At 37.8% G+C, this 16,158-nt stretch overlaps 1 protein-coding gene across 1 annotated transcript in view; it reads left to right on the top strand.

The window, feature by feature from the left end:
- yod1 (YOD1 deubiquitinase) overlaps window positions 1-16,135 on the top strand; it is an 18,698-nt gene extending 2,563 nt beyond the window's left edge. The window contains exons 2-3 of the mRNA XM_020527082.2: window positions 9,779-9,992; window positions 13,778-16,135. Coding sequence (XP_020382671.1) covers window positions 9,785-9,992; window positions 13,778-14,481 — 912 coding nt within the window. The 5' untranslated portion in view covers window positions 9,779-9,784 and the 3' untranslated portion in view covers window positions 14,482-16,135. The remainder of the gene's footprint in view (window positions 1-9,778; window positions 9,993-13,777) is intronic.
- The last annotated feature ends 23 nt before the right edge of the window (window positions 16,136-16,158 follow it).

Genomic DNA, 16,158 nt, shown 5'->3' with positions numbered 1-16,158 from the left:
GATTTTCTGAAGAAGGGTCTAGGCCCGAAACGTCAGCTTTCCTGCTCCTCTGATGCTGCTTGGCCTGCTGTGTTCATCCAGCTCTACACCTTGTTATCTCAGATTCTCCAGCATCTGCAGTTCCTACTATCTCTTCACCAGCATGTTCCTGGCTGAAGTGTTTCAGCTATGAAGAAAGACTAGATAGGTTGGGGTTGCTTTTCTTCGAGCAGAGAAGGCTGAGAGGGAATGCAATTGAGGTGCTCAAAATTATAAGGAGCTTAGATTTGGGGAAAAAGTAGACATATAATCTGTCGGGTCTGCTCTGCCATTCAATGAAATTATGACTGATCTGATCGTCCTCAGCTCTACTTCCCCTGCTCTTTTCTCCGTAACTTGATTCCCTCACTGATTTTTTTTTTAGAAATCTGTTTAACTCAGCCTTGAATATACTTCACATCCCAGCCTCTCCATCATTGGGAGGTAAAGCATTCCACAGATTCATTAGCATCTGCATGACAAAATCCCTCCTTATCTTTGTCTTAAATGCCTTTGTTTTTAGGCTCTCCCACAAGGGAAACAAACTCTCTGCATCTACCTTGTCAAGCCTCCTAAAAACTTTGTATGTTTCAGTAAGGTTACCTCTCACCTTCTAATCTCAAATTAGTACAGGCTCAATCTAAGATGGTCCCTCCATACATAGAATCAGCCGACTGTATCTTCTCTGGACTGCCTCCAATGCCAGTATAAGGGGACCAAAGCTATCCAAAGTACTCCAGGTGTGGTCTGACTAGTGCCTAGTATAGTTGCAAGACCTTCTTACTTTTATACTCTATTCCCTTTGAAATAAAGGCCAACCTTTATTTTGCAATCCATTTGTCTTCCCTGTTATTTGCTGAAATTGTAGGCTAGCCTTTTTGTGATTTATGCATGAGGACTCCCAAATATTTTTTTTTCTTTATTCAATCACGGCATGAGGGCATCGCTGACTTAGGCAGCATTTATTGCCCATCCCTAATTGCCCAGAGAGCAGTTGAGAGTCAACCACATTGCTGTGGGTCTGGAGTCACATGTAAACCAGACCAGGTAAGAACAGCAGTTTCGTTCCCTAAAGGACATTAGTAAACCAGCTGTGTTTTTCCAACAATCGATGATGAATTCATGGTCGTCATTAGATTTTTAATTCCAGATTTTTTTTTAATGAATTCAAATTCAAAAATCTGTGGCAGGTTTTGAACCCAGATCCCCAGAACATTATCTGGATCTCTGGGTTAACAGTCCAGCAATAATACCACCAGGCCGTCACCGCCCCTCACATGGTCTAGCTTTCTGTAGTCTTTCCCTATTTAAATAATATTCAGCTCCTCTATTCTTCCTATCAAAGTGCATATACTCACATTTTTTACACAATTTATTCCGTCTCCCAAGTTTTTGTCCACTCACTTAGTCTGACTGACCTCTGCAGATTCTGTATTACCCCACCACTTGACTTTCCACCTATTTTTATGTCATCTGCAAACTTGGCGAAAATACATTGACTTTCCTCATCCAAATCATTAATATACGTTAGTGGCCGTAGCTCTGATCACTGTGGTACTTCACAAGTTGGAGACAACAAGGACTGCAGATGCTGGAAGCCAGAGTCTATAGATGTGAGGCTAGAATAACAGCAGGTCCAACAGCTTCAGAGGAGCAGGAAAGTCAATGTTTTGGGCTGAAACCCTTCTTCAGGACTGGAGAGGAGGAGGGGAGCCCAGAAATAGATAGAGGGAGGGATGTGGGGTCTGGGGGAAGGGGGAAGCTTACAGCCCAATAGCCTCAGCATTGACTTCAGCTTCAAAATCCGTCCACCCTCAGCCTCATCCCATGTCCAGCCCTCCCCCTCCTCTTCACCTCCCTGACCTGACCTGACCTGACCTGACCAGACCATCTTCCTACTCACCTATATGCTACACCCTTCCCACGGACCAATCACAATAAACCCCTATCTGCATCCCCATCTCTCCTGCCCAAACCCCAGCCCACCTCCCCTCTCTGTTTATTTCTGCCTCCCCTTCTTTCTCCCCAGTACTCCACAAGTTAATGTGTTACGAAAACAACGTGAAGCATGCATAGGATGTCAGCCTCCAAGTATGCAAAAAGTGAGTGAGCACCAAGAAATCAAGCTAAGAACCATATGATGCATTTGTGTAGATAAGATTCATCTGTATCCCTGCACACCAAGCAAATTGGCAGAATTATGCATTGTGTAGGTGTTCCTGAGCTCCAAAGTAAAGTGTTGAAGGGCTGATGTGGTATGTAATTTGGTCCTAGATCAGGCATGATGATGTGATGAGGGTGGTGTTTTGCCAATGCTAACTTGAGTGGATGAAGGATTGAGGAATATAGTAGCAATGGAGTATTTAGGGATCTATTTGTGAAGAAGCAGTAGGGTCATGGCCAAGATAATCATTTGACAAGCTTTAGCTGCCAGGGAGAAACACTTCAGTATATTAGTCAATAGCTACAGTCATAGATTTTAGGTTATGGGCTAGAGGTTGAGAGGGGATTTGAGGAATTTTGTTTTTCATCCAGAGGATAAAGATATCTGAAACTAGCTGCATGAAAGGTTAGTAGAGGCAGCAACTCAAATATTTAAGTATTTAGTTGAACATTTGAAATGTCTTAACATTTAAGGATACGGGTTTCGAAACCGAAATGGGAGTCGATAGGTGCTTGATGACTGACTTGGGACAAAGAGCCTGTTTTGATGCAATAAAGCTCTGACTTTATCTATGACTGTATATGATAAATAATCTACATGTTAACTGGAATTCTGGGAGGTATGTTGAGGAGAAAAATAATTAAAGGAGAATATGGTTTTCATGGAAAGATTAGCATATGCTTTACAATACACCTCCAACAATAACTTCTTTTACGTATTTGTTCATGGGATGTGGGCAATGCTGGATAGGGCAACATTTATTGCTCATCCTTAATTGCCCAGAGGGCAGTTAGAGTCAACCATATTACTGTAGATCTGGAGTCACATGTAGGCTAACCAGGTAAAGATGGCAAATTTCCTTCCCTAAAAAAGATGGATTTTTATGACAATTGACAGTGGTTACATGTCACCACTAGGCTATCTTTTTTATTCCAGCTTTTAATGCAGCAGCTTTAAAAGCTTATGAATAATATGGTGGAGCAGGAATGCTGGGAATAAACAGCCAACCATTGAATCAAAGCATGTAAAGAGCCGTTTTATTTTCTGTATATTTGGTAGTGAACTAAAATAGAAAAAAAGCACTGTTTTAAAACTGAAAGATTGTAAAAGAAATTGCTGCAGTTTTTAAAAACATGTTCCTGAAGCTCATTGTCTTTTGTACACTGCTACTTTGCTCAAGCAATGAGGGAAGGCGTAGATGACATGGCACTTGGATCTGTGTGCAAAGTGCAGTGTGGCTAGCAAAAGCTATCTGTTTTGTGGAATTGTGACCAGTTACGGATGCTAAAGGTCATCAATCTGATGATAACCGACGGATTTGTTCCTGGGCAACTGAACAGCTTGTGGGAGTGAACATTTAATTGAGCTGCTATGTGAGTGCTGGATGGGCAGGTGGTCTCGTGCTCCCAGCAATATAAATTGCCTGAAGAAAGAAAAAATTGCTTTAAACTTGCTTTGTACTTAGTCCACCATTGCCCTGCACTTCCTGACAAGGAGAAAGGAGGCCAAAAAGCAGAGTCTTGGCAAGCAAAAGGAACATCTCAAGGAAATCTCTGGACTCATTGTTGTTGAACGTGTTTTCCAGGTTTTTTCCCTCCACCCATAAAAATCGTTTTTATGTATGTTTGTCTTGAGGTTTTACATTCTTAACTAGTAGAGCAATATCTTTGATAGTTCTTTGCTGTTCACTTAGGATGAATTTGCTTATTTCAAATAAAGAGTCATGCTTTTGAAGTGTTTTCTGTTAGCCTGATTCCACCAGACATGTAAATCAGGGACTTTCATGCTTTGGTTAAATCATTAACTTTTGTGACAACCCTAGAGAAGTGGGGCTTGAGAATGAGGGCAGTTTCCAAACTGCATCGTAACAAGCAAGAGTGATAAACATGGCTGATGCATAACACCTACCAATCATGATTGGAATAAACTAAACTGAGATGATTGAATAATTGACTCCTTGCAAGGTTCAGGTGCAACCTGAATATGTATCAGAAGTGAGATTTAAAATTATATTGTTCTGTGAAGTTTATCTGAAATTTGTACTTGATTGTAAATTATTTACTTTTTGAAAATATTATTTTAAGCGTGTTGAAAATACTGTTTTTTTTCCCTCTGTTTGAAACTCTACTATGCTCATGTATAGAGTCACCCATGATGAGTGTTTGTTTGGCAAGTTACTCAAGCATCTTTGTTGTATAAAGCAGCTAAGTGATGTAACAGCACTGTAATATTTGAATTATTTTTGCAGCTAAATAAATATATAGTGTGCCTTTTGCTACCTTGGGACATTCTAAAGTATTTGATGCTGTATTCCTGTTGTAAAGTAGGAAACGTGGCAACCAGTTTGTGCACAATAAGGTCCCACAGGCAGCAATAAGATCAGAATATATATTAGCGATGTTGAGGGTTAAGTGCTGGCTATAATACTAGAGATAACTTCCCTGCATCTAATGAAAACAGTGACACAAATTCTTGGTATGTCCTCCTGAGCAAGTAACAGGGCCACAGTTTAGTGTGGAGCATGAGGGTCGCACACGCAACAAAAAAATTAGTTCCTCCATACTTAAAATGATTAGATTTTGTTTTGGTTTGTCGATAAGACTTAAATACCCAAACTTCTGACTTGGAAGAGTGCTACAGCTGTTCATGTTTTCTAGTTTGAAGGTGAATTTATTCAGCTTTTTTTCAGGGTAAAATGCAAAGGGTACTTAAAGCCTTGCATTTAGTCAATTCTAACCCAGGCCTGTATGGAGTTTTGATTTACTATACAAGTTGTTTGGCTTTAGCATGTAACGTGGTATTGTACTGTGGAGAATTTCTTGTAGAATTGTTACTTTTTAGCTATTGCAGTATTTATTCTTGTATCATGAAATATGTGAAAATTCATTAATTAACCCTAATTAATTGAGCAGACTTTGCATCCTTTAGGATCGTGACTGAAACCTGTGAGGTTGCAACAATAGTGTGAGGGAAAACTACGGAGAAATTTTGTTTTTAAATTTCTTCTGCATCTCTCCTGCAGGATAGGTTTCTCTTAATTTTTAATGTGTTTTTCCTCTTTCCCACCCTATTCTAATTTCCTGGGTCACATGCCAGGAGATTGTGAAGATTGTTATTACACCTTCTGTTGATTAAATAGGAAATGCCACTAAATTGCACTTTTGTTCGACACTTTTATGATCCCAGCTGAAAATACTGGACAGAATGAAACTTGCTTGATAGATCAGGTTTTTTAAAAATCTTTGCAGTTGGTTAGCCTGTTTCAAATCCCAGCTCCAGCAGAGGTATGTCATAACATGTCTGAATACGGTTAATTTAAAAATATCTAGAGAGCTGTTGTGGTAAAATGGTAATGCCCTTCTCTCTGGTCCAGAAGGCCTGGGTTCAAGTCACAGAGAAAGGGTGGGTAGGTTTAATGGAGGCCCTTTAAAGACAGGTGCTGATATTACTTATATTTTTATTCATCTTCACAGGATGAGGATAACATGGTCAATATAAGGAAAGTTAGAAAAATAATGAAATAATTAGATGAGGGACTTGTAGAAGCTATTCTTATGACTATCCTAGATTTGCCCCCTTGATTGGGAAATGGATTAGGAAATTTGCAAGAAACATCAGTGGCCATATAGTTGATAGTGAAATGGATTCTAGCTAAAGGTAAATAATTATGAACCATCAGCCTATAACTCTTCTAGTTACTGACAGCTGCAGAATATCAAAAATGGTATAAAAAGAATTTTAAAGTAAATTTATTTGCTAGTCGATGTTCATGCTAGCAGCAAAATGACACGACAAACTTTCCTTAATTTCAGTACACTTGGACAATGAAGGCCATCAGTTTTACTGGGACAACGTAACTATAGCCCAAGCCAAAGATAGACACGCACAGGAATTCCTAGAGGCGTTGTTCTCAACCAGTGATGCAGTTGACAAATGCATAGAATTGGACACCATATACAAATCGGAAATGACACTACTCACCATAACGGACCAGACAGTATAAATTCCAAACGGAGTAGAACAACATTGATTCATTGGAGGCCTCACTGATGACATTACCTAGCATGGTGATGAAACGTCTTTACAGAAACAAGCCTGCTAGGCGAACAAGTCAACAACCTTATTTTTCAGTACTTTTTCTATTGTAGTCTGAAGTGGAAAAATAATTGTTTTTAAAACGGAAACACTACTGAAGGAGTACCGCAGCTTTGAAAGCTAGTGACCTGACATTCATAAGTGCTGTTTACACAGCTTCATATTCAAGCTGTTGTTGAAGTGTAGTTTGCCGATGAGCTGGAGTCAAGGGGTATATACAAATTGAGATTCACTTGAACACAAGTCGCTGACTGGTCTGTGGCCAAGTGACCAGTAATTGATGAGAAAGGCCTTTTGCCTGCCAACAGCTACGTGAATAGCTCTGAGATATCTGAACAGCTTGGGGCTGTGAACAGGATAGTGAGAAGGCAACAGAACTTGATTAGTTTAGGTGCTCTCGCTCTCTGGTCACTGCAGTAAAGCCCACTTTAAGCCTGTTTAAAAAAAAAACCTAACAAAATACCTCCTATAATGCGATAGTTGCATTCTTGTGTAACCTCACACTGTAGAAAATCGCTATAGCTGTACAGCAGAAAGTTCGTGTTATCCAAACAGTGCCCCTTATTCATCAATCCCATTACAGCCAATTTGCTTTAATGAAACACGCATTATAGCAGAACTACCTGTATTTGTATTTCCTTCAGTTGCAGTATGCTGTGATTTTTGAATTAAAATGTCAGAGACCTTTTCTAAGTGTGAACCAGTCACCTTCTATCTCGTGCAAACTATTGAAAGTATCCAGAGAAGGAGGAGCAAATAACAGTATCCTAATCAGCATAAGGACTATCACTGCAGATCTATGAATAGGCAGTACTGAACTGCTTTCCCAGTTTTACCCTCCCCACCCCCCCACCATGAGCATCTGTCTTTTTTTTCCGTCTATGTCTGTTTGTGTGTTGTAAGGGGGAATTTATAACTGGACTTGAGTTGTAACTAGTAGATTACAGGCCAACAGTTCCTAGCTGTTTACCCTTAGCTAAAATCCATTTATGTGTAATGAATAGTAGTTCTTGTTAAGTACTGAAACTTGGTCCGTTCTTTCTCTTTCCCTATTTCAGAAAGGTGGGTACGTTGGTGAATTTTGCATACTTTTTAAAATCGCCAATGTTTGTGACTAGTCTGGGAATAGCAAGGTTTGATTTCCAGAGGGCTACTCCGTTGGGCCTTATGATGGTTCATTTACAGTCATCATCGTAAAGTCATACAGCAAGGACACTGGCTCTTTGGCCCAAACTGGTCCGTATCGACCAAATTTGAGTTGGCAGAAAACTGGCAACTGGAATTCATTGTGGAGAAGTGTGAGGTTATGTGTTGGGGGACGGCAAACAAAGGAAGGGAATACACAGTAAGCAGGAGGGTACTGAGAGAAGTAGGGGAATTGAGAGACCTGGTAAGGTATGAGATGTCTTCTTTTTTGGATGAGTTATTGAATACAAAAACAGAATGTAATGCTGGAAATATCTAAGACACCAGTTAGGCCATAGGTTTGAGTTCTGTGTTCACTTCTTGTCACAATATTAAAGAATGAATATAATTGTTCTTGAGAAAATACAGGGTGACTTTGGAAAGAATGTTGCCAGGGATTGAAAACTGCAGCTCTGTGGAAAGATAGGATAGTCTGGAGTTGTCTTCCCTTAGAACCAAGGAGTGTGAGGGATAATTTAATTAAGGTGTACAAATAATGAAGGGCTTTAGCTAAGAGTGGACAGGGAAGACCAATTTCCCCACAGAGATCAGTTGCTGGGAGATACAGTTTTAAAGTGATTGGTACAAGGATCCGAAACTGGTTTAGTAGTTGAGATAGAAGCATTCAACTCTTTTAAGGAACTTGGATGTGTACCTGCAAAGACTTAATTTCCAAGGCTATGGACCAGGAGCTGGAAAGTGGGATTAGAATGGGCAATGCAGACATGATGTGCCAAATTTTCTCTTTCTGTGACATAGCTTATAAACTATAGAAAAGGTATGCAGTCCGATGTTTTAAATGTCAGCAATTACATTTTTCTTCCATCGTCAATGTGACCCCACTGTTTAAAAAAGGATGAAAGGAGAAAACTGGGATTTACACATTGGTTAGTATAACATCAGTAATAGAAAAATGTTGGCATATTATAAAGGATGTAATAACAGGACACTTAAAAAGTATAAATGGTGTTATTCAGAGTCAACATAGATTTACGAAAGGAAGATTTTTGTTTGACAAAGCTACTGAAGTTTTAGAATAGAATCCCTACAGAAACAAAACAGGCTGTTCGGCCCAACAAGTCCACACGACTCTGAGTGTGGGTGGGATGCTCTTTCTCCACCTACCACGACACCCATCCCTCCCCTTCCCCACCCCCTGGCCTCCTTATCTAAGAAAAGACGTACTTGCGATAGGAGTTCAGCAAAGGGTTCACCAGCCTGAATCCTGAAACGGTAGGTTTCTCGTGAACAGATTTTGTTGGGTTGGGAAGAGGGATGATGGCCAGAAGAAGGCATCATGTTGTCATGATATGCAGTAGTGCATTTTGGACTGCAATGAGAAATTTCTTCCACAGAAGGTATGAAGGTGAAGACACTGAATGTTTTTAAGAAAGAAATAGATTTCTAGAAGGGAGAGGTATGGGGAGAGAGCAGGAGTATGGTGTTGAGATATAGGATCAACCATGATCATGTTGAATGGCAGAATGGCTTGATGGCCTACTCTTCCTATTTTCTATGTTTCTGTAGGCTGTCTTGGTGGTACAGGTCTATAGCCAGAAGCTCATCCATTAAATATGACATCAAGATTGTCATAGTCTGATTAATTTTGCAATTGTTTAGGAGGCACTGGGAGTCAGTAGCTAAAAAACAGAGGTTGTTTTCAGTCCTCGCTTCAATGACATCAGTCTTCCAAATATTTAATTGAAGGAAATTTCTGCTTATTTATAACCAATATTACTTAAGAGGTATGATAAATTTAGTTGTAGAAGTGATGGTGAGGTAGAATTTGGGAGTTGTCAGTGTACCTGTGAAAATTAACAGCCTGCTTTTAGATAACCTGACCAAGGAGCATCGTGCAGGTGACAGATAGGAGAAGCCAAGGCTAAAACCAAGTTAAAGTAAGCTTCTGGAACTAGTAATATTTGACCACTGCTCGTCGTCCTCTCTGAACTTTACGGTAGGCTGTCAAAAATAATTGTTAAATGCAGAGGAACTTTTCACTTGTACGTTGAACATAAATGTTGTACATTTACCCAGTGATTTGCGCTTTTGTTTATTTGAAAAAGAGAAGCAAAGTTTGATTGTTTACAATAATATCAAATTCTGGTGAGTGGGTTATTTCCTTTGAGAACTACTGTGGTCATTTAAGTGATATATTTTAATAACTACAAGAAAATTCTCTAGTACCTAATTTTTATGGTATAAATGTGCATGTGATGAAACGATAGATCAGATCTTCTGGAACATATAGGTGAATGATGATATAAGATGGATATCTCATTGCACATTGTCATCTATTCACCTTGCCCATTCTAGAGTATCATGCTACGTTTACGATGTAAAGCAAAGAATGGAACTCATTTGATGCAAGGGCTGACTTCAGTATCTAATGTCCAAGAGTTAAAAGATAAAGTGGAAGAACTAACTGGAATTCCAAGTGCACTGCAAAAAATTATGGTGGGATTTCCTCCATCCAGTCTAGATCTTCGTAATGGAGAACTGCCTCTCAAAGATTGTCCTATCAAATCTGGTAAGTCTATTGAAGACAAAGTATACAGAGGAAGATTGAAAAACCGATATTGCTTAAAGTAATTAACCTGAATTTTTTATACCTGCTATTGTTATGATGTCAATCAAAATGGCAGTTTTTTGAAAAATTCGGAAGATATTATACTACTTGAACCTATAAATAAGATTTTTAGACGTAATTCTGAAACTGGTTACTTTTAGTTCAAAATGTAACAGCACTTGTAATGTTTATGAAATGAGATTCTAAATTCCTTTGTCTGCTTTCACATTTGGGTCTCTTTATTTGGGACATTCAACTACTGAGAGACCAGGTTTGACTGCTTAAATATTGATAAACTGGATTTGCACTAGATTGTTAAGGATCAGGGAGACATTTCATAAAGTATTAACTAGTGAGTAAGAATTATCCTAATTCAGCTCTCAAATTCAGATAAAATTGACATGTCCTGTTTGAAAACAATATGCACAATTTTCTTCCTTAGCTTTTTCTTATCACTTTTGCTGTATTGTGATTACATTGCAGTAAACTGTATTAAATGTATGCAGATTGAACAGACCAACAGCTTCATACTACTCCTTATATAAAACCTAATGCAATTGTGTAAGCTGCTACAAATCCAACATGAAGGTTCACTAATCTGAAAATGAGATGTATGCAGTCATAATTCTAAATGTTTATTGGTAAGGAAAGTATAATTGAATAACCTCATGTTGATATGGCAATTTTTGTGAAGCTGTATTGTCTGTACAAAGCTTATGTAAGCAGAAATTGATCATTACAAGGGATCTCCGATTTATGAGCATCCGACTTATGACCATGATCCTATACAGGGATGTAATTTTAAAAACTTAACATACGAATGTTTCCTGTATGTGCAAATTGCTATTTTATATCATCCTGTATTGTGTTTTGATTTGTGTACAAATTGACTCACAACCCAGGAACTGCCTGTATTGCTAGTCAGTCTTGTTTTCTGCTCTGGAGCTGGCTTGCTCTTTCATATCAAAGATTGTGTTTTTGTCTATTTTGGTCATACCATCCTACAGAAAAATAAGACCACACAATATTTCATTCAAAGTAATCACTGGAAAAAATTAATATCACAGTTATAAATCATGGTTCAACTGGTCAAGCTTGCTGTCCATAGGTTAGAATTGCAGCTTCCACTGCCTGGAAAATACAAGACTATAAAGAATGATCTGAAAACTTATCCTAAATATAAATAATACCAAGGTCATATGATATCATCATATTGCCCTTGCACTTTGATGTTGAAAGCCATCCTTACAACTCTTTGCAGTTATTTTCTACTTAATAATCCAACAGTTTGGGAAATCCAATATTTTCCATTTGATGCCACTGGGAAAAAAAGCAAAACTTTTATTACATGAATGTCTACTATTGCACTGAATTCTAGTGAGTAACAAACAACCCCAAGTAGTTTTAGTTCTTCTGAGAAATTTTCTATCATAGTGCAATTTTTTTTCTTTACAGGTACAGAACACAACCTGCAATCTCCAGAAAGGCTATGTTTACTAGTTACTGATCCAAAAACGTAACATAAAATTGTATTTTCCAGAATTTTGGATGTTTTTGTATCTGTTTCTTACTGTTGCATGATATTTCACAATGAAAGGATAAATTTCAGTCAGTTGTCCACTAAGTAAGTAGTGATTTTAATTTTTTATTGCTGTGTATTATTGCTGTTGATGATTATCCTCAATAAAAATTCCATGCTTAATTATATATAATCACAAATTCTAGAAATATGTGGAGTGGCGAATTCTGGCCTGTCTTCCCCCACTTTCAGCTCATACCCCCACATCCCTTTTCTAATGACACTGAAACAAGCTGTCATGTGATTTTGTAGTTGCTGGTGGCAGCTGATTCTTTCCCAAGTGATACATCATCATTGTCTGCGAATTCAGGAGGTGAAAACTGAAGGGCATAATAAATGTGCTTCATCATTTTGATAGACATGCATTTCTAGTGGCAAATTCTGTCGTGGAAATCAAGGATAACTTGTCAGTTTTTTATTTTCTAATCAACCTGTTCAGAGATGTTTTCGCACACCTGTGGAACAGGTGGGATTTGAACCTGGGCCTCCTGGTCCAGAAGTAGGGACACAACCATTGTGCCACAAGAGTCCCTACTTGTCCCTTTTCTATCTTGTCCTACCTCATGCAGTCACAATTGTAGCAATCCCAAAAGGACTGATAGTCTCAGCTTAGGCCAGGGATCAACCTTGAGACTTTAGTTTGTATACAACAGTATCATTCTGAGGAATACATTTATTTACTGATTCTTTGGAGGAAATCATTACCAGTAATTTGAAAGCATTAACTGCACAAGATCTACATAACTAAGCATTACTTGATTGATTAGTTTTCATAATTTTTTTAAATGGGCTCAATCAAGGTGTGTGTTGCTCCTTAACCAGGCCAAACACTCTTTTTTGCAATAGTAAAATCAAAATAATTGAGCAACCAAAGAAACTCAACCTCAAGTCCATCCATAAGCAAATAAGAAAGAAAATTGTGCACAAACATCGAATAATTCTTAATTTTCCAAAATGTAGCAGCACAAACTTGTGCAAATAATAACTCTGGTAATTGCTGTTAGACAACTGATTTAAATTCATATATGAATATCTACTTGGGTTAAAACCTGACTTTCTGTTTAGCAACTGTGTTTGGGATATAGGCCGAGTGCCTGCATGGAAGGAATAGGTAGGAGACAAGGCAAACTCTTCTGGTTGGGATCAGTCAGCCAGAGTCATGATGTACATAAGTATAGGCAAGTTGTTTGATACCATTCATCTCTCTCTCTCAGTAATTATTTATTTGGGTTGCTGTGGAGACTGTAGGTGAAGTTGATGGGGAAAATGTTATTGGTCTTATTTTTGTAGCATTTGATTAGTGTGATAAATTGTAATAGGTTGCATGTGAAGCAATATCCTGTACTGGATAAAAGTGAGAGGGATAAAGCAGACATGGATGGACACCTTTGATATATTACAAGGCTTGCATTAAGACTTAATGCAGTGTTTTTCTAGACAGCTAGGAACATTGTACAACAAAGTCACTATAATCCTACCAGACCGTAAGGCTGCTCTCTCATTAGAGGGATATGATTGGGGTTAGCTCGGTTGGGTGGATAGCCAGTTTTTGATGCAGAGTGATTATACAGTGTCCAACTAGTGACATGTCTCTCTAAGCCTGCAAGGATGTACGGGTGAGTTTGCATAAAGGCTCGTTGTTCAGACTATGTAGTTCTTTTCTGACAGTTTCAATCAAAGCGAGTGTGCAGGTCCCTAAAAAGCTTTTCTGCACACTAGAAATGGCTTTATTCTTTCATGCTATATTTAAGCGTAATAGAAATGTTTATTGGGCAGTGTGTGACCTTAGAAGCACGATAAACCAGTAATGCCTGTAAATATTGAGTTTATATGTAACTGTAAGATGAATTGAGCTGTGTGAACAAAGCTAAATATCCCAATTTTCACATGACAACAGTGACTGTATTTGAAAAGACTATTTCTTAGTTATAAAACGCTTTGAGATACCTTTTGGTTATGAAAAACCTTTATAATGCACATTTTTTAAATTCTTGTCCAAAAATGAGTGACAAAATTTTATTTAAAATCTCACATTGGACGACATTGTGTATTTTTAAATTTTCTGTAAATTGTTACGTACTAAGCTGATTATTATGTCACCTTTTAATAATTTGCTGACAGAACCAAAGTAAGATTGCATTAAACATATCACTATACTTTTTTGCAGGTGATACTTTGATTGTGGAAGAAGAAAGCGATACTTTGAAAATTAAAGCCTCGGTGTCAAAATTTTTTGCTAAAAGTTCGGATAAAGATACTTTCCCACAGCTGATCCGGCATGTTGTGCCTGCAGATAATTCGTGTCTCTTCACAAGCATCAACTATGTGGTAGAAGGAGGTGTTTGTGAACCATCCTGTGCTCCAGAAATGCGAAGCTTGATAGCGCAGATTGTAGCAAGTGATCCTGATTCCTACACTGAAGCTGTACTAGGAAAATCTAATTGGGATTACTGCAACTGGATTCAACAAAATGACACTTGGGGAGGAGCCATTGAAATCTCTCTCTTATCCAAGTTTTACCAGTGTGAGATTTGTGTTGTGGACACACAAACTGTACGAGTAGACAGGTTTGGAGAGGACGTAGGTTACACAAAACGTGTCCTCCTGATTTACGATGGAATCCATTATGACCCATTAGAACGTCGGTTTGAAGATCCTGAAACACCCCCACAAACCATCTTCTCTACTGCAGATGATGTTGTGCTTGCCCAAGCCCTGGAGTTGGCAGATGAAGCAAGAAGGAAACGACAATTTACTGATCTCAATAAATTCACCTTGCGATGTGTCATCTGCCAAAAGGGGCTGGTGGGTCAGGTAGAGGCTAGGGACCATGCCAAAGAGACTGGGCACACCAACTATGGGGAGGTATGACAACAAAAATAATGTTACCTACCTCATATTCCTAAAATGTACTGGGATAATTAATCCCTAGGAATTAAATGGAATTTTAAGGGGTGATTTTTTTTTTTTTTTAAAAGCCCTGGGATGATTAAACCATGAGCTGATCAAACTGTTGGTTGTTTGCAAAGGTCGGACCTCATTCTTGATTTTTCTGTTTACATAGTAGGAATAGTATTTGACACTTTTCATTAATTTATTTAGTGAAAAGATAAACATTCTGATTTGATAGCTATTGAAATTAGTTAATCCAATAGAGTATTAGGTAACTGAATATTATGGACACTGATAAGTTTCTTCAAGTCTTAAATTTGGGTTGCTTTTACTTCCACGGAGTTGAACATATCTGCAGATATCATATTTGGAAAACGTTTTATTGCATAATGAGTAGAAAAATGAGCTGTAAATCTATACTTTTTTGTAAATACTTATTTTAGAAGACTAGTATGTTATATTGTAACATAGTCCTATTGTTTCAAAGTATATGTTTTTGTGTTTGACAACCGTTTTGTGATCAGCTCATGGAAATCACAGGTACATAGTTTAATAACTACCTTAACCCTGACTTATATCGACATATTTGGGGGTTACTTTTCATACTTTTAAGTTAGTTCTTTTGAGTTAACATTTTCTCAAGAGTTTCCTAATTACTTGCACACCTAGCAAAAAAGGAGTTTCTATGAGCAAGTTGAGATTCTTCTGAACTGAAATCTGCACCCTTCATATCCTATCACAGGACTAATCATTAATCTCTCGACTATGATATAATGAAACTGCAAATTAATAATGTTCAACATGTGATTCTATTGTTGAAAGTCGATAGATATTACATCATCAGCCTGCTACGTTCAGCCACAAATAATAATTTATTTCCAATTATGAATGTGCAAGCAGAAAAGGCTATTACTAATAATACATAGACTGAACCAAAAATTGGATTAATCTACGAGTAGCTAAAATAGCTGAAACTCCAAGGGTGTAAGCTTTGAATATTTCAGTGTGAAGTTTGTATATGGCCAATTTAGTTTCAAGTGCTAATTATCAAAAGCTAAACTGAAGGCATGTCAAAAAGCAGGGTTGTGAACGTTCAGAAGCCCCAGAATTATTAATGAATGAATCAAGTACAAATACCCAATGGTGCCTCAGCATACAATTACTTGACAAGCTGCAATTTAAAAAATTGTCATCTGATTTGCACTTGAGCGAATTTTTTTGTGTAAGCTGATGCATTAGTAAATGTAAGATCCTGCCTGCATCCCGTGAACAACTGGCTTTCGTCTCTATCTTAGTGAGGAAAATAGTTTGTGTCATTGACATTTGTGGATAATTCAGGATAATTATATGCATTGGTTATCCCTAAATTTGGACAAATGCTTTAAAAAGTGACAGTTATGTAAAGCTAGCTTTTCTATTTGAAACAGGACTAAATCCTTTTGTCATTACTTGACATGTGTTCACCAGAAAGCAAAATAAGTGTTATTCCATTTGAATGCTTGTAGGTCAAATAATATTTGCGGATTTGTTTTTAGATACTTTTTAAAATGACTTATCATGGTGAAACTTTACGGTGATCTTAAATATTGAAATAAAATCACCAAATGCTGGAAATACTAAGAAGGTCAAACAGTATCTGTGGAGGGAGATGTTTCA

Source organism: Rhincodon typus, unplaced genomic scaffold, assembly GCF_021869965.1.
Source record: "Rhincodon typus isolate 14 unplaced genomic scaffold, sRhiTyp1.1 hic_rhity00001926, whole genome shotgun sequence".
Lineage (NCBI taxonomy): Eukaryota > Metazoa > Chordata > Chondrichthyes > Orectolobiformes > Rhincodontidae > Rhincodon > Rhincodon typus.
The sequence above is the reverse complement of the archived record's forward strand: the minus strand, read 5'-3'. Positions and strand labels throughout refer to the sequence as shown.